The sequence below is a fragment of the Carettochelys insculpta genome, chromosome 23 (genome assembly GCF_033958435.1).
Source record: "Carettochelys insculpta isolate YL-2023 chromosome 23, ASM3395843v1, whole genome shotgun sequence".
NCBI classification, from domain to species: Eukaryota; Metazoa; Chordata; order Testudines; family Carettochelyidae; genus Carettochelys; species Carettochelys insculpta.
The window spans coordinates 11018446-11041293 of NC_134159.1; the positions used below are offsets into that span (position 1 = coordinate 11018446).

Genomic DNA, 22848 nt, shown 5'->3' on the forward strand with positions numbered 1-22848 from the left:
CCTAATAATTTGTTAGTCTTTAAAGTGATACATGACGGCTGATTTGTTTTGTTAGACTACAGACTGACAGGGCTACCTCTCTGTTACTAGTCAGTAATTACATGTGTGTTGTCTCCTCTATTCAGCGGGCTGGCCTGGGTCCATACCAGGTGAGAGGGACTATTAGTGTGATCTGGTGAAGTAATTCCTGCATGGCAGAAAAAATTCCATGATAATGGCAGACTTTACTCCCACGTTGGTGCACATTTGGACTAATTATGTGGAAACCTAATGGCTTCACACTGGTAAAACTCAGAGCAAGAACTAAACCCCCTAGTGGATTTCTCTTCTTTGAGGTTGTACAAATAGTCCTATAGAGTTGTGTGTAAGCTAAGAAATGTAGGCTATTACGAGTAATTAAGTAGGATTAAGAGAGGAATTTGGCACTTTCTACACCTAGTGGATCAACCACACTAATTCAGTTACCAATCCAAGAAAGGAACAGGGGAGATAGACGTGAGCAAGGCTAGAGGAAAAAAAAAGCAAAACAAAACATTGTGAAGCCAAGAAGCCGGAGTGACACCACACCACAGTGACATGGCCTGACACGATGACACGTCGTATTATGATGCAGCACCACGGTAACCTGGCCTGACACCATGACACAACATCACATGGTGACACATGGCACCCCCATGACCAGGGCTGACACCATAACACAATATGACATGGTGACACACCACCTGGGTTAACACCATGACCCTGGAGCAGCCACACTCCATCTTGAAGAGGCTTCCATTATATACAGAGTTTAGTGTGGTTCCCTGGCCTGAGCACACACTCACACACACATTTGTGCCAATGCCCTGCTGTAGAATGAAGTCACACAGCAGGTCGCAGTGCCGTGATGTCAATGCCTCACCCCCTGATGCTTCTGCCCGGCTAAAGGTAGGTCCAGGGCACCCCCTCCCGCTGCTTCTTCACTTGTATCCCGTCATACCCCGCACGATGGTACTCGCTCGCCTTGGGAGCGCCGCGCTTCTCTATAACCCGTCTCTATGACCCGGCGGATCAGAGAGCGGAAGTGAGCTCTGCTCCGTCTCTATGGTGACGGCGAGAGGCGGGGCGGCGAAGCCGGAAGCGGGGACCGGGCGCCCGGAGCACCGGGTGGGTATCGCCCCCTCCTCCCTAATGGGGTCCGGGTCAGGGTGGGTGCTGGCCCTTTAAGGGGCTTCGTCATGTGTTCCTGAGCTGACTGTTCCCCGGCGCCTTCCCGCCCGCTCCAGGGCTCGGGCTCCGAGCGCCGTCTGGGGCCTGGGAAGGGGCAGGGGGATGATGGAGGGCACCCTGCTGGGGGCCGGCATCGGGGCGTGGCTACTGTAGCCTGTTGGGTGGTGATGGAGGCAGCTCGGCGAGGGCGCGGGCAGCCGGGGGGCGCTGGGAAGCTCGCCTCGCTCCGTGCCCGGGGTCCTAGGCTCCCAGCCCTTCCTCCCGCCGCAGCGCCAGCCTGGGGTACCCGACGTGTCAGCCGCTGGGATTCAAAGGGCGACTGTGTCAGAGTACACGTGCCCCCGGGGTTACCTCACGTACCCATAAGCGTTATGAGAGCTGGGACGTGATTTCTGCGGGGTCTGTACGTTCAAATGATCCCCGCTAGTGTTTCTCTTTAAACAAACAAACGCCTCCTGCGAGATAGTGCCTGGAGATCAACGGTGCTACCTGATAATAAAACTGACTATCCTAAATCGGGGCCCAAGATACGAACTGTGAAGAATAGTGAACACAGACAGTGAAAAGGTAGATTTAAAAAACTCACTCTGTTATCAATAATGTGTTATAAATAACAGCAACAGCTGTGAATAAATTTATTTACACTGAGAGTTTCAAAAAAAAAATCTCACTACAGCTGTAAGAAATGGTTTCACTTGTTGCAAGTAGTATTCAAACAAATTGCAACAGGTTATTAAAATATATTTTGTATTCTTTCATTTTATTTAATTGCCTGTGGCACCATTTTCTGTAGACAGTTTCACATTACCCTTGTGTATTTAGTTTCAGGAGGTGATCCTGTGGACCTCTTACATGTGAACAGGAGAGAGAAACAATTTATTGAAAAACACTATTAAAAACACAACACTGGGGGCTATGGGGCCAGTGTCACACATTTATTTGTGACTGAGTAGAGTGCAGGGTGGCATGGTTCCATGTCTGTCAACCATCAAATATCTTTAGCTTCTGATTATTAGCCTAAGATTAGCATTTTGAAAAATGTCCTGGTTCTTTAATTCTCTGCTAGTCCTGATAAATTACTTTAGATAGCGGAATGGCAAAAAGAGCTACAATTTACTGCTTTTTAATAACTGAAATCTGGTAGCAAGTTGCTAGATTGAATAAAGCACAAATATTTTGCTCTAGAGTTCTCAAGACAGAAGCTGCTAAAATGTTTAACTGCTGGGGGGATGCAAAATTGTAATTAGAATGATGTGATATTTGATCACATGCAGTAGCTGGAAGAGACTCTACTAATCCTAACTTTTTAGTAGCATAAGAGGTTAATTCTGGTCCTGGCGGTTTGTTTTGGTCTTTCTTTGCCAGTGTTCTAGGACTAAATGTAGGGGTTCCTGGATTTTTCAGCATCAATCCCTAGTTTTGCATTTCTGGCTTATGTATATGAAACCTCTTCTATCCAGGTTGCCTAAAGGAAAAGAAATGGAACTGAAAAAGCTAAGCATCTCTGTGATTGTGGTCCTGGTTCTGGTCTTGGTGCTGCAAATTTTGTCTGCAGTGGATTTTGACCCATACAGAATCCTTGGGGTCAGCAGGACATCCAGTCAGGCTGATATTAAAAAGGCTTATAAGAAGCTTGCCCGGGAATGGTAGGTGGATCAAAATATCCTGCATATTAAATAATTTCTGTTATGCGTAGTCAGCTGTTTTTACAATCAAAACAAAAAAGCAGTCCAGTAGCACTTTAAAGACTAACAAAATAATTTATTAGGTGATGAGCTTTCGTGGGACAGACCCACTTCTTCAGATCATAGCCATATCAGAACAGACTCAATATTTAAGGCACAGAGAACCAAAAATAGTAATCAAGGTTGACAAATCAGAAAAATATTATCAAGGTGAGCAAATCAGAGAGTAGAGGGGCAGAAGGGGTGGGGGAGTCAAGAATTAGATTAAGCCAAGTATGCAAAAGAGCCCCTATAATGACCTAGAAAATTCTCATCCCGGTTCAAACCACGTGTTAATGTGTCAGATTTGAATATAAAAGAGAGTTCAGCAGCCTCTCTTTCCAAACTGCTGTGAAAAATCCTCTTCAGTAAGATGCAAACTTTCAGGTCATTAACAGAATGGCCCACTTCATTAAAGTGTTGACTAACTGGTTTGTGAATCAGGAGTGTTTTTATGTCTGGTTTATGCCCATTAATTCTTTGTTTAAGAGAGTTTGAAGTCTATCCAATATACAAAGCATCTAGGCGTTGTTGGCACATGCTGGCATATATGATGTTAGTTGAGGAACATGTGAACGTGCCCATGATTCTGTGAATAACCTGGTTAGGTCCAGTGATGGTATCTCCAGAATAGATATGTGAACAAAGCTGGCAACGGGCTTTGTTGCAAGGAAAAGTTCCAGGTCTGATGTTCTTGCGGTATAGGCTATGGTTGTTGGTGAGAATCCTCATAATGTTGGGAGGTTGTCTGTAGGTGAGAACAGGACTGTCACCTACAGCCTTCTGGAGTGTGGCATCCTGATTAAGGCTAGGTTGTAGGTCTTTAATAATGCGTTGCAGTGGTTTGAGTTGGGAGCTGTAGGTAATGACCAGTGGTGTTCTGTTCTTGGCTTTTTTGGGCCTGTCTTGGAGTAGCTGGTCTGTGGGTATTTGTCTGGTCCTGTTGATTTGTTTTTTATTTCTCCTGGTGGGTAATTCAGGTTTATGAATATTTGGTAAACTTCTTGTAGTTTTTGGTCTCTCTCAGTAGGATCAGAGCAAATGTGATTGTACCTGAGGGCTTGACTGTAAACAATGGATCTAGTTATGTGTGCAGGATGGAAGCTAGAAGCATGTAGGTAAGTATAGCGATCATTGGGTTCCGGTAGAGCGTGGTACTGATCAGGCCATGGTGGCAAGGATGGATGTAGAGGTTCTGTATGCTAATATTCCACATGAAGACGGATTACAATGATCAGGAATACCATCCCTGATGTCACTACAGCCAATCTGGTGTTTGGCCTCTGTAACTTTGTTCTCACCCACAATTATTTCCGATTTGGGGACAATTTATACCTCCAGACTAGTGGAACTTTTATGGGCACCTGCATGGCCCCACAATATGCTAATATATTTATGGCTGACCTGGAACAACGATTCCTCAGCTCTCGTCCCCTATTGCCCCTCCTGTACTTACGATACATTGATGACATCTTTATGATTTGGACCCATGGTATAGAGACTCAAGAAGAATTCCACAGAGACTTTAACAATCTGGACCCCACCATCAATTTGTGCCTCAACTACTCCACGCAAGAGATACATTTCCTGGACACTACAGTACAAATCAAGGATAGCCTGATCAGTACCACAAACCAGTAAGTCAACACTTTAATGGAGTGGGCCATTCTGTTAAAGACCTGAAAGTTTGCATCTTACTGAAGAGGAATTTTCACAGCAGTTTGGAAAGAGAGGCTGCTGAACTCTCTTTTATATTCATATTTCACACATTAACACGTGGTTTGAACTGGGATGAGAATTTTCTAGGTCATTATAGGGGCTCTTTGGCATACTTAGCTTAATCTAATTCTTGACTCCCCCACCCCTTCTGCCCCTCTACTCTCTGATTTGCTCACCTTGATAATATTTTTCTGATTTGTCAACCTTGATTACTATGTTTGGTTCTCTGTGCCTTATATAGAGTCTGTTCTGGTATGGCTATGATCTGAAAAAGTGGGTCTGTCCCACAAAAGCTCATCACCTAATAAATTATTTTGTTAGTCTTTAAAGTGCTACTGGACTGCTTTTTTGTTTTGATAATGTATAGATTAGCACGGCTTTCTCTCTGTTACTGTTTTTAAAAGTGTCCCAAATAGTTGTGAGAGAAACCATCATCTACAAAATAAAATCAGACATGAAAAATTGTATAATAACCAGTTTTCCATGGCAACAGTGTACGTGTTCTTACCATGTTCAGTAAAACCACAGTATGAATAGTGAGAAGGTGCCTCAGCTGGCTTAAATCAGCTTCAGTCCACGATGGAACTACACTGATTTATTCAGTCTGAAGAACTGGCCCATTTTTCTCAAGTAAATGAATCTGCTGGGCAAAAAGAAACTTTTTTTTTTTTTTAGGAAAAGGAAAAACTACACAGTGTTTCCCAATAAAGGACCCAATTATGCAGCCTGATAGTGAGAAGTATGTACTTGAGTGAGTAGTCCCACTAAATTCGGTGGCACCTCAGTACCAAGTACTCCTCAAGACAAGGTTTGAAGAATTGGACCTGTAGTGTTTTAGTTTTCTTGTTTTGGATGTGTAGTCTAAGTAAAAGGTCGGTCATACTCTATGTCCTATATATATTATGAGAGTCTTGATCCCACATCACTTACACAAATGACCTGTCAACTTCAGCAGGACTATTCACAGGATTACTCATGTCAATGAGAATTGCAGGATCTGGCCCTAAACTATACCTATTTTTGCATATTGCATATGCTGTAATATTTTCTGAGGGCATTAACTTCCATTTCATCCAATACTCTGTGTATCAGACTCTGGAAGGTCTAATATGAAACTTTTCACACTCTTATCTTGTATATTACAAAATATAACATATTAGAAGAATCGCTGAGGGCAGAAATTTAAGAAACAAATGGCTTTTAATAACTTCTATACTTTACCCGTAGGGTTAGAGAACTTGCTACAGGATCACATTCACTAGTTAATTTCTCTAACTAGTTACATGTGCTCCTTAAGGAGATATCAAGTAGCTCAAGATATCCAAAGTCAACTGAATGAATCTATAAAAATTGATCATGGCCAACTTTTAAGTCAGATTTTCAAGGTTCCTGAAAACGGAAGTGAAATAAGATAGCCCAAATTACAACCAAAGATTAAGACCTGCTTCAACACTGAAGGGAAGAGCTGATGTATGGCATCTGGAACACATGATTATCTGAACTACAGACTCTGATAGCGTGTAGCATCTCATAGAACATAGGCATCAATGTTATAATGGAAAACTATTAACATGCAGAAGAGAACAGTAGATATACCAAATAACTGCTGTGCCTAATATATGTATATCAGCAGCTAGAAATTGAAATTGGTAGGACGTAGGATTGTTGTTGAAGAAATTTACTGCCTGGTTTTAAATCTACTTTTTAGCTCCACTTTGACCATTTATTTATGAAATAAAATTTAAAACTGAGGAAGTTCTTTCACGTACACCACTCGGATCTTACTGAAATTCTTTGTGTGATTCAACCTGTGTAGGTGAAAAATACTTTTGCCATAAATCTGCATTAAACATCTAATAGAAGTGAATACGAGTAAATGGCATTCATGTCTACATAGTCTGCTTAAATTAAGAATCTGGAACCGAAGCTGACAATGTTTGTGGCTTGCTGTTGACTCTCTGTGATAAATTACTACTGCTTTCTAAAGGACAAAATCAGTTTTCTTTATTTTTTGCATTGTAGGCACCCTGACAAAAACAAGGACCCTGGAGCAGAAGATAAGTTTATACAAATTAGCAAGGCCTATGAGGTATTAAATGTTGTTTGGTAAATTTGTGCTGGTTTTGGGCTGTATGTTAGAGCTTGGAAAGTGCTGTTCATCTTCTACAAATAACCTTTACTATTTTCCTGTTATGTCTATGTGGAATAATTTCTCAGTTCTGTGTGTGGAAGGGAGGGTTGGTAGAATCTTAATTTAGGTTTTCTTGACAGATACCAGCCCCTGGATTCTGTTGATTTTAAAAAAGAACAGCCAAACAACAACTAACTGTATGTCCATTTAACATTTCCCCAGTTATTGAGGGAAGGTGTGAGTTAATCTTAATAAACCATAAGTATCCCAAAACTAGAAATGTGGAAGAACAAATGTAAAATTCTACCTTTTGTTTGATGAAAAACATCAAGAAAAGAGTAAGGGGTAACCACAGCATTTAGCAAAGCAGTGCTCTTCATATTTATTATACATATTCCAGATGTTGTAAGTGGATTTAATAGCTTGAGAGCTTTAGTCACTTCTAAAATATCATTTGCATAAGTAGCTCTTGCAGGTCAGTCATCCAAGCCCCACAGAATCAGCTGTCTCAGCTGGTGCTGCTCTTATATTCATGTTGAGCCCCTAGGAATAAACTGAATTCTCTTCTCCCAGTGCAATAGGCAGTTTCTGCTGAAAGTGTTGCTTATTTTCGTTAGCACTTCAGCTCTTCAGATTCATTTGACTATTAAAAGTTTGACATTATGGGAGCCACAGTAGCCTGCTGGACTGTGTTTGTTTTAGGACTCATTTTTATGGCTTTAGTTGAGAAACTGAAATGACAAAAGAATTTGGAAGACATACAGTGTCACAGAGCAAGGAATTGTGACTAATATTTTAAATGAATGGTTAGTTAGTGAGTAGGTTTTTTACAAATTCTCCATATAAATGTTCTCTTTGTGTGAACTCTGTCTAACTCCATGCCACATATACGGATTTGGCTAAAGAGTCACAGAAACCTGAAAAAAAAGCAGTCAAGTAGCACTTTAAAGACTACCAAAATAGTTTATTAGGTGAGCTTTCGTGGGACAGACCCACTTCTTCAGACCATAGCCAGACCAGAACAGACTCAATATTTAAGGCACAGAGAACCAAAAACAGTAAGCAAGGAGAACAAATCAGAAAAAGATAATCAAGGTGAGCAAATCAGAGAGTGAAAGGGTGGGGGGGAAGGTCAAGAATTAGACTGAGCCAAGTATGCAGACGAGCCCCTATAGTGACTCAGAAAGTTCCCATCACGATTTAAACCATGTGTTAATGTGCCGAATTTGAATATAAAAGCCACCTCGGTTGTTTCCCTTTCCAGAACAGTGCGATAATTCTTCAATAACACACATACCTTTAGGTCATTGACAGAATGCCCCATTCCATTAAAATGTTGACTAACTGGTTTGTGGATCTGGAGTGTTTTGATGTCTGTTTTGTGCCTATTGACCCTTTGTCTAAGGGAGTTAGAAGTCTGTCCAAACCTGAAAGTTCCCCTTCTTGGAGCTCAGCTGGATAGATGTTCAGCAAAAGGAATTCTTCTCCCCAGTATTTACATTCTTTACAGCTACTCAGTCATTTAACAAAGGGAACTGCTATTCTTCCACTTCTCTCTCAAGGGAGTCAGACCTTGCTTCTTTTCAACACTTCTTAACTCTGTGATTGACAGATCCTCTCCAATGAGGAAAAGAGATCAAACTTTGATCGTTATGGAGACATGGGTGAAAACCAGGGATATCCTCAACAACAGCACCACCGCCAGTTCCATCACTTCCATGAAAGCTTTTACTTTGATGAATCCTTTTTCCACTTCCCATTTAATTCGGAGCGACGAGACTCCTCTGATGAGAAGTACTTGCTGCATTTTTCGCACTACGTGAACGAGATTGTGCCAGACAGTTTCAAAAAGCCCTACCTCATTAAAATAACCTCGGATTGGTGCTTCAGCTGTATCCACATTGAGCCTGTGTGGAAAGATGTTGTTCAGGAGCTAGAGGTGCTGGGTAAGAGGGGCAAATTTTAAAATCTCAACCTATAATGTGTTGTGAGAAAGAGGCTGTCTCAGAGGTTTCTATCCAAGGCAGTGGCAACTGATTTCAGCTTTTTGGTGTTGTGTCTGAATGTGAATTCAGCCACAGAGTAGGGATGTTAACAATAACCGGTTAACCAGTAAGCCTCACCCAAAAAGGTGAACCGTGAGGGTTTGAGCAGCCCTCATCCCTGGCAGGCCTGGCCTAGGAGTGCTGCAGGCAGGGGCTCTCCAGCCTGGCTGGAGCAGCCTTAGTCTGTGGTGGACCCCACCTGGGAGTGCTGCGAGCAGGGGCGGTCCAGCCCCACTGGAGCAGCCCTAGTCCACAGTGGCCGGGGGCATGCTGTGGGCTGGGGCACTCCAGCCTGGCCAATGGGAAGCCCCCATCCATGACAGGGTGGCTGGTCCACCCCAGTCAGACTGGAGTGGCACCCCCAGCCATGGTCCCCGCCCCATTTAATCAGTTAACTAGTTAAACAAGAATGTACATCCCTACCACAGAGTTCTTTTGTGGTTTATCAGTGTGGTGTGAATGGCTTTATTTATTTTCCAGTTGGGGGGATGAGGTGTGGGGTGGCACTGATCCCTTTCTAATACCAGTCCTCATCAGTGAAAGTGAGACAAGGAGAATGTAGGTTTAAAACACGAGTAAACACTTTAGCTCTGGGTGGCTGAGCCAGTCTTCCAAGGGAGTAGATGAAAGCCCCATTACTGCAGATAAGGCTTCAGTAAATCCTCCTTGGGCAGAGGATGGACTGGATGCAATCTGGAGAGTCTCTTCCATTCTTAAATTCAGTGATTATCTTCTTTTCTGCTGTAGTCTGATTACACTGTTCCTAGTGCCTGCATCTCTCTAAATAGTACCAAGAATTCTTGCATGGTCAGCGGCTACTATGTTCTGGCTTGGAGTATAAGGCTACATCTACATGAGAGGGTTTTTCCAGCAAAACTGGGCTTTATTGTAAAAACCCATGGAGTGTCTACATGCAAAATATGCTTTATTGACAGTCTGTTGACAAAACTCGGCGCATCCACCAGGAGCATTATACCTCTCTGCGTTCAGGTATAACGCCTGTCTCAACAGTTTACTGTTAACAAAACAGCCATGTAGACGCTACGGGGCCCTTTTGTCAACACAGAGAGCTTCCAGTTCGCCGGACATCCCTGTTTGCAGAACTTCTGATCAGCAGCTCTCGAGAGAGAGAGCTGGGCTGTTTGGCTGTTCTCTGTCGACAGAGCAGATTATGCTTTCAGTCTGCTTTTATATGTAGACGCAATCTCTCAACAGACATTTTGCCAGGAAATCCTTTCTGATGCTCACTTCTGTCAACAGAGTCTTCTCGTGTAGACGTAGCCTAAATGTTACATTGATCTTTGATTTCTACCAGTAATGGTATTGGGATGCACTCTAGAGTCCAAAGGGGGCTGTGAGCCAGCCCATACTGAACTGGAGTCAAGGCTGCTAATCATGCAGAACACAGGAGGATGGGAGACAGTTTTGATGTCCAAAGTCAGGGAATGCTGGAAACATATACTTGGATTTAAATTAAGTACTTACAGTGTTTCTTGCTCAGGGTGAAAATTCCTGTCCCCCTTATGGGTCCTCTCCACACCGGGAGATGGTCCATATGGAGAACATAGAATCCTAAATAAGAGTGCAGCGACAAGAAGTTCTTATACTCTATGTTTAATGTAATATTTTTCCTTGGGATTTTTACATGCTAAATAGAGAACCTTTAGGCAGAAGAGTAAGAAGGAGATGGTGCCATTGTTACTCCTTCATGACAGCAGAGTAATACAACTCTCATGGAATGTGAAAAGGGGAAATATTGTGTAGTACCAGCTGAATAATTCATCCTCTCTGTGCTGGGTGACCACATCCATGTTAGTGTTGATCCCCTTTTGGGGAGTTTGGGTCATTCACCACTCATGTCAAGATGACCCCTTTTTGGATTTGCCCTCCTTTTTTCAGGAGTGGGAATTGGAGTTGTCCATGCTGGCTATGAGAGGCGCCTAGCACATCATTTGGGAGCTCACAGCACACCATCCATTCTGGGACTCATTAATGGGAAAATATCCTTCTTCCACAACGCAGTCCTTCGAGAGAACTTGCGACAGTTTGTGGAGAGCCTTCTTCCAGGGAACCTGATAGAGAAGGTACATGACAGTGAGATCAGCATGTTAGGATTCTGCTATGCGACTGTGTGCGCTAGACATTTGGATCCCTTTGTCTCTGCCATAGCATCTGACAGAGGCAGTCGTGAATGTGGATGTGAACTTTGTCGTGGGGTTGTCAGAAGTTTCTGAAGCGGTTTGCTTTAATAAAGGGAGAGTGGTAGTTTGGATGAGTGAAGTAGTTACAGCTATACCTGCTTGAGCTGGTTTTGCAGGAACTACTACATTCATGCACAAGATGGAATTTTTCTTCATCTTCCCCTGTACGTAATGAGATAGTTGCCAGAGCTGGCAGGAGGACAACTCCCCTACACTGATGATACCCCACTTACCATAACTCATGTCCATCACAATTTAAAGAGCTCTGCAGTGCTTCAGGTTAAGACAGTGACTGAACTTTAGTTGTCTGGATGCATTGAGGTTGAAACTAACGTTTTTGTATTACATTTCAGATTACAGATAAAAATTATGCCCGATTCCTGTCGAACTGGAAGAAAGAAAATAAACCCCATGTCCTTCTGTTTGATCATATGCCACTGGTGCCGTTGCTATACAAGGTAATCAGGGTGTGTTATCTCTAGCATTTGGATTGCTTTGTAAATACACATCTTAGAAGAGAATGGGATTATGGTGTGAGCGCAAACTGGATGGTTTTTCTAAGCAGCATTACCCACCCTGTATGCCCAGCAATTTTATGTAAGTTATTAGATTGCATAGTCAGCTGACCTGCTTTTAATAACGGTAGTAAAAATCTGAGTGAGTAGAACTTATTTGTCTTGCCATAGACACATCTCTAGTGGAAGTAAAGGTCTGATTGTAGTTGGGGGACAAGGAAGAAATCATAATTCCTACCCCATCACAAATGGTTAATGATCTGGGCTGTTTGAGGGTGATGAGTTAATAAAGAAATATGTGGTAAGATATAGGGTATGTCTATATACAAGTTCAATTTCGTGCACCTAATGGGGACGCATTAAATCAAACCATCAGGACTCAACAGTTGATGCTGATACTCCTCATTCTAAGTAAGGGAGGTGAATGGAAGATTTTCTCCTGTCAACCTCCCTCTGTGAGGATGGCCTGATAAATCCATTTTAGACACGTTGATTCCAGCTACACAATTGTCATACCTAAGATCGACTTTCAGGTCTAGTGTAGACCTGCCCATAGAGGCCGTGTCTACACTAGCCCCAAACTTCGAAATGGCCATGCAAATGGCCATTTCAAAGTTTACTAATGAAGCGCTGAAATACATATTCTGCGCTTCATTAGCATGTGGGCGGCCGCAGCACTTCGAAATTGACGCGCCTCGCCGCCACACGGCTCGTCCCAGCGGGGCTCCTTTTCAAAAGGACCCTGCCTGCTTCGAAGTCCCCTTATTCCCATCTGCTCATGCTCATTTGCATGGCCATTTCGAAGTTTGGGGCTAGTGTAGCCACAGCCAGAATGTTAGATTGTAAAATCTGTGGATCCTCCAACCTTCCTCTGTTGTGAGATAACTAAGTAATAACCTTAAGTAAATGGAATGGGCTTAAATTGTTCATGTTATTTGACATTTGCTTGTGTCGTGTTATAACGGTGAGTGTTTTAGACTTAAAAGTGCTGTTGAGACTATGGGGAAATGGTCACCATAAGATGCATTTGGGAAGAATAAAAGTCTGATCTGCAATGTAAATATGCACTGGAACTTTGTTTTCCTGTAGCTCACTGCTTTTGCATATAGAGATTATTTGTCCTTTGGCTACGTGTATGTTGGACTTAGAGGGACTGAAGAATTGTCCAGACAATATAACATCAATGTCTACACCCCAACTATGATGATCTTCAAGGAACATACTGATAAGCCCGCTGATGTTATTCAGGTATCACTTTATGGCCTTTCTGGATTGTAAGTAAAATACATAGTAATTGCTTTTTTGGCCTGTTTCTTACTAAGAAATTGGTCACCAGAGCATTTAAAACCAACTCCAGGTTTGGTAGAAGCAGAAATTTGAGCTTCAGAAAGATATCTTGAACTAAAGTCAGAGAGGGAGGGAGCTCTGTGGGTTTCAACAGACACCTGAACTAACTTGGAGGATAATTGGATGACAGCTGTGGTTTTCATTTAGATGCTTGCTAAGCTAGTAGAGGAGAGCAGGTCTTTGGGTTTCAGGGAAGCAGTAATTGTACAGAGGGTGGACGGTTCTTACTTAATTCAGCATTTTCAGAAATCCTTAGTCCCTCTGAATTCTGGGCTCTGAGGAATTCCTTAGTAAGACTAGGCCATAAGACTTAGAGGTTTCACAGAGAAAATGCATTATTAGCAAAAGGCAGCATATGGGATATGCCAAGACATTTGTTGTTGCGTAGGGTGCGCCCAAGTAATTGCTGGATTGTCAGAAGCCTTTGGTCACTGGTCCACTTTCTGGCAGCTGGGATTTTCATGTTACTGGATGCTCTGATAGCTTTCCACTCAGCTATTCAATCCTTTCTCTAAAGCCTGTCATGAGTGGCCACACTCCCAATCTCCTGAACATCTCTTCCACTGTGCAAAACATCTTATTGACCTTCGTCATGGTGACCCTTGAACACTAGAGCATTCGTTTCTTGAGAGCTGAACATCTTTCTGGATTAGCTGAACAATGCTGATCTTCTCCTTGCTTTGTCTTTCTAGGCACGAGAGATGAAAAAGCAGCTCATTGATGACTTTCTTTCCCAGAACAAGTTCCTTTTGGTAGCCAGACTTACCAACCAGAAACTGTTCCATGAGCTGTGTCCTGTGAAGAAGTCTCACCGTCAGCGGAAGTAAGGCTCGCTCTGATGGGAGTTCTTCCTATCCCTGTGGCTGCTTATAGATGACCTCTCATTCAATAGCCTAGGGAGGGGGAGTCAATAAAGGGGTTCATTGGAAGAATAGAAATTGCTAGACAAGATCAGAGAAGTGGTTCAGGTAGTCCAGTAGCCAGTCACAATCACCTGTCGCCAGTGCCAAATGCTTTAAAGGGATGTCCAAGAAGCTGTTGGTGACAGTGATAGGACAGCCTGCCCCCAGGGAAGTTTTCTCCTAACCCCTAATAGTTAAATGTTAGGCCTGTGTCCTACAGAGGTGTTGCGGGGTGTGGGAAAATCTCTTTATATTTAATATTAGAACTTGGGATGTTCTTATCTATCAAAACATCTAACCTCCTTTTGAATCTTGCTCTGTCCTGTAGCCATGAGTCCCAGAAGCTTAAGCGTATCTGTGAAAGTGCTTCCTTTTTATCAAACGTGCTACTTTTCACTGCCTTTCACTATCCCCTTGTTCTTGTATTGTGGAGCAGAGTAACTTGCAGGAACTTTATGGGGACAGGGACATAGGAGACAGAAAGGACTGAGATTGGAATGTTGACCATAAGAGTGTGTAAGAAGATTGACATGATGAAGTGTCTGTTTGGCTCTTCGGAGTCCATTTCAGCGGGCACTCGGGCTCTTTATTCTTGTATCTCCAGACCTGCTGTGAATCCTCCATTTCATTGTGTTGTCTAGGTACTGTGTGATTTTACTTACTGGTGAGGGTGACAAGTTTGCTAAGACCTATGAGGCATTTGTGGCATTTGCTCTGGCAAACACGAAAGACACTGTGAGGTTTGTGCATGTCTACAGTGACCGTCAGCAAGACTTTGCCCATGCCTTGATGAAAGATGATGAGAAATATTGGGGGAAATCTGCCGTGAGTGTCACATTTTCCTTCTGCCTAATCTGTCTTTTTTTTGTTTTGAGCTTTATTGTTTTTCACCCCAACCTCAAAAATGTTTTTCATTTTGGAGGGGAGAGACTATTGCTGCTATTTCTTTGAAATATTATGAGAAGCATGTTTTGGGCAGGATCAGACAGACCCCTCTATTTTTAACGAATCCTCTTGTGTTGCACGTTGGTGTATGCTGTGTCTGGTCAGCCTGTGCTGCAATCCTCACCCAAACCTTCATTTACCTTGTGTATTGCAATCTTCTTCTTTTTGATCTGTACTGATCCCAGCTCTCTAGAACCAGTATGTGCCGAACATTACTGCCTGGCTTCTGACATGCACAAAGTATAACAACTTCATCTTCCATCCTCATGATTCCGCTTGCTCTGTTCATTTCACCGCCTGCTTCAAAACTGTAATTTTTGATCTTAAGTGCCTTCATGAACTTGCTGCTGTCAGACTCATGAGTGGACCTGGTTTTTCCCTATTCCTCCCCAAGCTACTCACGCTTACTTAGCACTGTTTTCTTCTGGCATTTCACACTGTGACTGTCACTCCACTCTTCATGTTGGAACCTTTTCTTCTGCAGTTCCTACTATTTGGAATGACCTTTCTATATCTCACCCCCAAATCCATTTCTTGTATCACATCTCTGTTGGAAAAAAAATCCCTTTGTCCTCCATGCCTGTGCATCTTAATTACTCTCCTTCTGGCTAACTCTTAATTCATTAACTCTAATGTGATATGAAATTCAGCCTATGTAAAAAACACTATACAAAATAGGTGTTGTGCTTCCAGAGAACAGGAGCTGGGGTGTACAGAGCACATGCAGCTCATATCTGTTCCTGTTGGGTATTGTGGAACACACAGCCAGTGTTTTCATACTTGTTCTTGTTCCAATGCTTTGCCTACTTTTTGTTACTGGTGTTGCAAGAGATTAACTGAAATAGCTGTTTTTAATCTAGATCTGAATTCTTATTTGACACATCAAGGCTTTCTTCCAAGTTGGTATCCTGTTTCCTGAAGCTTGTAATATTGCTTTATCCAGGTGGCCATCCTGGAAAGGCGCAATAATGTAGGAAGAGTGGTCTATAAAATCTTGGAAGATGCCTGGAGGGGTAGTGAAGAGGATAACTTCATCCTCTTGGATCTTCTGGCTCAGTTAAGAACAGACCCTGGTCTTCTTTCTTCAGATGCTGTCCTGCCAGACTTGAATGATGAACTAGCTCCTGTAAGTATTCTCAGTTTTGTAGAGGTGTAAGGAACATATGATAGTTGATTCTACTTCATTCTTAAGACTATATGATTCTGTCTAGATTTTGGAATATTGGCAGGGCAAGTCTCTTACTTAAGGATGTAAAAGTTTTAAGCAGTTAACAGAAAAGGTTGATGTTTATCAGACTCAGTTAACAATTAAATTCTTCTGCTGGTCCAGCGCCTGGGGTCCCTTCCAGCTGCTGGCCTTGTGATACCAGGCAACTGAGTCCCAGACACGACAGCAGCAGGGTGATAGCTGGATAACCTCAGTGGACTTATCAGTGTGTTTCTTAAGGATCATCGTGATGGTGGGTTTGGGGGGAGTTGATGATATTACATCATCTGGACAACTCGTTAGTCCCTCTGAGTCCAACCTATGGGGCCAGCATCAGAATGGCAGTGAAGCACCACATAAAATGTGGAGGTGCTGCAGCGCTCCCCATCCTCTTAGTTCCCAATTAACGTTTAACCAAATAGAATTTGAATAGGTTACTGTTTGTACATGTGATATACATCCCTACTTTCACTATGAACTCATCCACCGCAGGAGGCAGCCCTTGTGGGTAATTGAGCTGGTTTGTTTGTTTTTTTAAAGGGTGGTGGAGAGAGAAACCACTTTGTCATTGACATGTTGCATCTTTACAGGTGTTCTTTCTCCGATGGCTCTATTCCGCAATAGAATATGTCTCGGACTGCTGGGATAGCATATTTCATAATAACTGGTATGGAATCTGATTTAAAAATCAATATAGCTCTTCTTTTGTGTATAGGTATAGTAGTCTATAAATTCCAAAGCATATCAAGTTATAGAGACATCTGACAGAAGGATGTCATCCATAGCTTCCGTTGGAGAGAGGAGACAACTATGTTGCAGTGAAGCTGGGGTATGCTTAACTTCTGCCTCATCATCTGGGTAACTGGTCAAGATCTGCCACTGGATCTCATGCTGCTCAAAACACATGACTCCAGTTGGCAGTAGTCCTGGCTTGGCAGGCTTGCTCCTCTGGTTTTCATTAGCATTTAGTATTTTAAAATATTCTTCTGTTTGTCTCCCTGCCTTTCATTTGGTGATAGGAACAGTGAGCGAACATCCATTAAAGTGCTTCAAACAGTAGGAAATTCAAGGACAATTAATTGCTATGACTTGGGATGGAAGGGAGCTGAAAAGCTGAGGAAAGGGTTGGCTCTAGGAACTCAGAATTCACTGCAAACCTTCTCTTTTAGGCGGGAAATGATGCCACTTCTGTCCTTGATCTTCTCAGCCCTCTTCATTCTCTTTGGCACTGTTATTGTGCAGGCTTTTAGGTGAGTACCTACCAGACTATTTCTTGGAGCCTTGTGGGCCAGATTTCAGCATCTTACTTCAAACTTAACATTTTAAAATGCTCCTTTGCAGCGACTCGAGTGATGAGAGAGACTCTCCTCTCCCCCCGAAAGAAGAACCCAGTGAAAAGAGTGAAAAGAATGACACAACCTTCAACAAAGAGAACAGGTTTCCCCTGCCAACTCCTTCCTGCACTAACCAGGCCTTCTCTGCACCTCACTCCCTTTCCTGCTAAAGAGGCTTGGTGGGGTGCAGTCACTACTGCCTTTTTCCAGGCAGAGAGGGCAGCTGGGGGCAGGGCGGTCGGTAGATCACAGAGAAGTAGTGGAGCTGGTGTGAATCTGGTGTTAGTGACACCCAGCATGTGAGTAGCAGAGTATAGGCATGCAGCTGATGTAAGGCATGCATGGACAATGGGCATTGCTAGCAGCCAGTCAGTGGAACGCAACAAATTGAATATTTGGGACCAAAAGCCCCTTTGAGGTGGAGAACTGGAAAGCAGCATTTACCGGAACAGGGACTGATCCCCATTATATAAGGGGGTCATTGCATACTTCTCTGAACTAGCAAGAGATTAGTGGCCATACAGCCAACTTCTTTACATCCACCTTTTCCCACTATGTACATTTAAAAGCTGTCCGCCTGCCTGTTTGCCCCTAGACCAGTAGTGGAAATCTGCGGCTCAGTGAGGTTCCACCTGTGGACCTCTGTCTGTCCCGTCCCCCATGTGCCTTTCACACACTGGGGCACTGGAGCCAGGCACTTCCTACTCCTCCCCTGTGCCTCCAGCACTTTCTGAGTGCCACGAATCCACTGATTTGTGCTTCGGCCTCACATTGCCCCCTTCCTCCCAGATCTTGAATGCTGCTAATCAGCTGTTTGTGGCTGCTGAAGCTCTGGAAGGAGAAGGGAGGAGCAAAGAGAGAGTGCATATCTGCAGATCTGTGGTGCTCTGAAAGTGCTGGGAGGGTGGGGGAGGAGAAGGAAGAGCAGGGCTCCAGTGTGAGAGAAGCCTGTGGGGGCAGGAGACAGAAAGGGATTGCCCATGTGACCCACGGACAGGAAAGAGGACTACTCATGCGCCTCACCCAATAATCTTGGTTGCTGTTTGAGGAGGAGACAATGATATTTGCCAAAGAGCATCTCATCTTTAGTAGGCCCAAGGTAAACTGTATTAATAAGCTTTGAATAGAGAGCATAGAGCATGTCAGTTTTCAGGGTTCTGCACTGTGCCAGCTTAAACATGGTAGTGGCTTTGGGGTTACTTTTCACAAGCTCATTCTTATAATTATCAGGTGCACTTTGCTCCCTTTTCACTCACCTCATTCTCTTTGCCCAGCAGGATTCCCAAAAAGGGCTTTGTAGAAGTGACTGAGCTAACAGACGTTACCTATACTAGTAACCTCGTGCGCCTGAGGCCAGGGCACATGAATGTGGTTCTGATTCTTTCCGACTCCACCAAAACCACCCTGCTTCAGAAGTTTGCTCTGGAAGTCTACACATTCACAGGGTAAGTACCGAGCTCCTCCTGGGGTTCTGCTGTACTCTTAATGGTTTGCATAGTGGATGGGTTGAGGGTGCATGTTGCTGCATTGCTTTGTAACGTTGATATACTTCCATTCTAGCTCCCATGAGCATCTTAAGCTTCAGCTGGTTGCTAGCCTGTGAGAGGACTTAAGCTGGTAGCTGTTTGTGGGCCAATATTAAATGGGTGGGTGAGCTCAGTCCACTTCGCAGTAGATGTATGCGTTCTATACCGCCACTAGTGCAATAGACAGAATGGACCATGGAGCCTCAAGTCTCCTGTCCAGGTTGCAACTTATGCTATGCTTGTGTTCATACAAGTACAGGGCTTCAGTTTCCAGGCCTGTCTATCAATTAGGCACTTGTCACTGTGATTCAGTCACGGTAGTTTGTGTGAAAATATAGAAATAAATTACTTCAACCTTCAGTTTCTAATCTTGATGGTTCCTGTGTGAGGTCTGGTCTAACGTGGAACCCCATCTAAACTGGCTCCCTCTCACTCCTTCTGCAGGAGCAGCTGTCTTCATTTCTCCTTCCTGAGCCTCGACAAGCACAGAGAATGGCTGGAGTATTTGTTAGAATTTGCCCAGGATGCTGCCCCCATTCCAAATCAATATGATAAACATTTCCTGGAGCGTGACTACACTGGTTATGTATTAGCTCTAAATGGCCACAAGAAATACTTCTGCCTCTTCAAGCCTCACAGAGCAGGGGACGAAGGGGGAACCAAGGGGTCGTGTGAGGATTACGACCCCTTGCTACACACCGGAGAAACCCGAGGAAAATCCTCCTGCAGTCCAGGATCCAGACAAGTTAAAAACAAATTAAGCAAGTTGTCCTTATGGATGGAACGTCTCTTAGAAGGTTCCTTACAAAGGTTCTATATTCCATCATGGCCTGCATTAGACTGAAGGGATTTAAGAGATTCTAACACTACGGACTTTTTAAGATGACAACCATGGACAACTCTTTCCAGGAATAAACAGTCATGACAAATGGACAGTAGGTTTTAGATGAACTTTCCTAGGCCCAGTGAGTAGAAGTATCTTCCTACATCTTTGACCTAGAAGTGAAAGATGAAACGTACTGAAGTCCTCTGTACCAAATTGTTCTTATATTTGAATGCTGTACTATCTAAGACAAAAACCAGCCTATTTTCCTTTAATGTCTTGCACACTGCATCACCTCCGGCCTGTCTCTTTTCTCGGTTGAAGAAAACCTGGGAGTTTGCAATGGTGACTCAGTTTGGACTTAACACAATGAACCTGTTACATAGGTCAGGTCACCCACCCCCTTCCCAATGCTTAGCCCATAGTGCATGGTGTGATAATGGGAAGAACCTATGGAATCTCCCAGCCTCTATAACATGGAAAGGCTGCTTACTGAACATTCTTATTTATCAGATTTCCCTGTGGTAAGTAATTTAGGAGTGTGGTTGGGGAGGTCTCTGTTGTAGCAAACTGATAGCTGGTATTTACAGATGGTTGGGGCTAGTCAGCGATCTGCATGTTACATGCTCCTTGTGAAATAGTTCCATGTGCAGCTTCATCAGCTAAGCCAAAAGCAGGGAAGGAAGGGGGTGGTAACACAGCCGTGAATACTGTAAAAGATGTTGAGCCATTTACATGTACATTTGTTTTTCAGATGCCTTTCTGCTTCTGTCCATGTTTAGACTGTTTCTTAGAGCCATAACTAACTTATGTCCTCAGATTGTTGGCATAAGCTGCTATGAGCCTGTAGACATGTAAAAGAAAATTTAAATACCTACTAGTGACTCAGCTTGAACACCCTTCAAACAACATCTCTAGTACAAATATCGACACTTCTTTGTATCAAGGAACTTAATTCTTTAATGATTGTATTTCTGAACTATGATACCCAAAAATGCTTTCATCAGATCGTCTTACGTGTTGAACTAATGTTGTTGCAGACAGAAGTTCTTAAGATGTTTAGTTTCAGCTTCTCTCACTTCATTTTTATCCTCAGCTCAGATGTTGGCTTTTTTTTTTTCCCTTCTTTTAAAACTGCAGGTTGGTGTAAAATTGAACTAGTTCTAACCCATGAAGTTACTGTAATTATATCAAATGGGCTCTCCACCAGTCATTTGGCTTGCCCAGGGAGCTGGCTTTTTGTTAGAGTAATAGGTGGTCACAAAAAATGGTCTTTTGCTGCTACCTGAACATCGATACATTGAAAAGGTTTCTTTTCAAAACAAGAAGCTGTAATCTTTAGATTGCTACTACTTTCCTCCCTGTTAATCTGCGAAGACACAATCACTTCATCTAATGCTTGCTTTAAACTTAATAAACTGCCCCAAAGTGACCTAGAGAGGAATCTGAGGTTTCTGCATGAGTTTTAATTGCAATTAACTCCTAAGCAGGATTTGGAACCTTCTTTGGAACTCCTATAGGCATGGCATGGGAGTTTACTTAAATCTTTGCTTCTGTCCTTACCCACCCACCCCTTCCCCAGCAGAGCAGCCCAGTACTATGGATAAATATTCTGAAAACTGAGCTACCCTCTGCCCTAAATGACACCTAGGAATATCCAAGCAACACAATTTGCTGAACGTTCTTCAGAGCTTTATAGCAGTGAGATAGTAGCTCATGGAATTGGTGACTTACTGCATTCTGCTTGGCTTAGAGGGGAGCTGTACTTCAACTGTCAAAAGGCCACTTGAATAATAATCATAATGCTCTTTTATATATAAGGGTACTGTGCAGTTCAAATATTGGAATCCCCTAACCTGGCCCATGTTACTAGAAGTTAAATCTGTGATTACTTAGCACAGGCTGTGAGAAGGAGGGAGAAGACTTTTCTTCTGAGGAGATCTGCAGAAATAAAATGCTGAAAACCCATGAACTGATCTTAAGCAGGAGCTGGACTCTCTACTTTTTATGCTCTTTTGTTGAAGCTGGTTCTATAGTTGGCTTGGGCAATGAGGTAGCCTGATTATTTTCTTACAGTGTAGTTGTTCATTTTGGATCTTGCATGCCATAACAGTGCTGTAAACCCCAGCAGTTATACTCAAGAGTCCAGATTTTAAAAGAAAATTCTTGTCACTCTAAACAATCTCTCCAAGTGTAAGTTAGGCCCAGAAAGAGGTTTCACTAAAGTGGTCTGTTAATGTCTGTTCTGCTAGTCAGAAATCAGTGTCAAACTTTAAGGCTTTAGACTAAGGGCCCCACTGTTCTGTACAGAAGAAATCTGGTTCCCTCACTCATGCCACTCCAGGAACCCAGGATAAGGTTATAGACCTCAAACCCTATTTTGAGGACTCCAGTGGTGATTAGTCTTTGTGCTTGTTTGCTACACTGGGGTGACTGGCCCTGTGCATAAGCACTTAATGATGTAAGTGTTGCAGTAACACTCCCTCACGAAACAGCCAGCTGGTGGTGCCACAGATTCTATTCCCTTATGAATCAAAGTTAACCTAGAACCAAGTTGCAGGAGGTCAAACCAACTCCTTTATTAGTGTGTGATTTTTGTTAGTACATTGTAGTTGTAGGGAACAGCTACTCTTCCCTAGCCTGAGACACACCCCAACTGTTCTGAATTTATTTATTTAGCATGGGTAGCCCTGCTCTGGTACCAAGCTAATTGTATTAGTCTTTGGGTGCAGAAGAACACTATCATATGACCTCTCTCTGCTGCCTGGAATTTAATATCGCTGCTTTCCCGATGCTTCAAGACCATTAATCCGAGAAATTTTTCTGTTTTACTGTTCCCCCTGATTTTCTTCATAATTAAGGAAATGCACTAAGCCATTCTCAGCTTGTACATGATACTTTCATGAGCTAAGAGTGATGAAGTTTTCAGTGCTAATGTACTGCTCTTCCAGAAACCTAAATCAAAGCTTTGTTAAATTCCTAGAAGCTGGAGCAAAACATCTTTACAACAGAGGGAAATGTAGCCTAGAGTCCAAATACTGTACCTGACCTTTCTCCTTGACTGCATGTGGTATACATCAGGCTTGCGGTGACAGCTGACTCAGATCTGTATGATCAGTAAAAGCTTGCCAGGAATTAATACAATAATGCAGCCTGGGAGATTGAATTGAAAAGCAGGTAAATATTTTGCACTTTTGATACTCTTGGGGAGGGGGATAAT

At 43.0% G+C, this 22848-nt stretch overlaps 1 protein-coding gene across 4 annotated transcripts; it reads left to right on the forward strand.

Annotated features, from left to right (window-relative positions):
• Positions 1 to 1112: 1112 nt before the first annotated feature.
• DNAJC16 (DnaJ heat shock protein family (Hsp40) member C16) lies at positions 1113 to 21066 on the forward strand. 4 transcript variants are annotated; one of them, XM_075018153.1, is made up of 15 exons: positions 1113 to 1146; positions 2670 to 2855; positions 6675 to 6741; positions 8396 to 8729; positions 10728 to 10912; positions 11383 to 11487; positions 12634 to 12792; positions 13584 to 13714; positions 14435 to 14618; positions 15682 to 15864; positions 16536 to 16612; positions 17115 to 17195; positions 17287 to 17382; positions 18554 to 18724; positions 19250 to 21066. In XM_075018153.1, the coding sequence occupies exons 2-15, from the start codon at positions 2689 to 2691 to the stop codon at positions 19647 to 19649; spliced, it is 2340 nt and encodes a 779-aa protein (XP_074874254.1). In that variant the 5' UTR covers positions 1113 to 1146; positions 2670 to 2688; the 3' UTR covers positions 19650 to 21066. The 4 variants fall into 4 exon arrangements, with proteins under 4 accessions (XP_074874254.1, XP_074874253.1, XP_074874255.1 ...); XM_075018152.1 differs by lacking the exon at positions 1113 to 1146 and adding an exon at positions 1315 to 1776; XM_075018154.1 differs by lacking the exon at positions 1113 to 1146 and adding an exon at positions 1315 to 1776 and having other exon boundaries at positions 18557 to 18724.
• The last annotated feature ends 1782 nt before the right edge of the window (positions 21067 to 22848 follow it).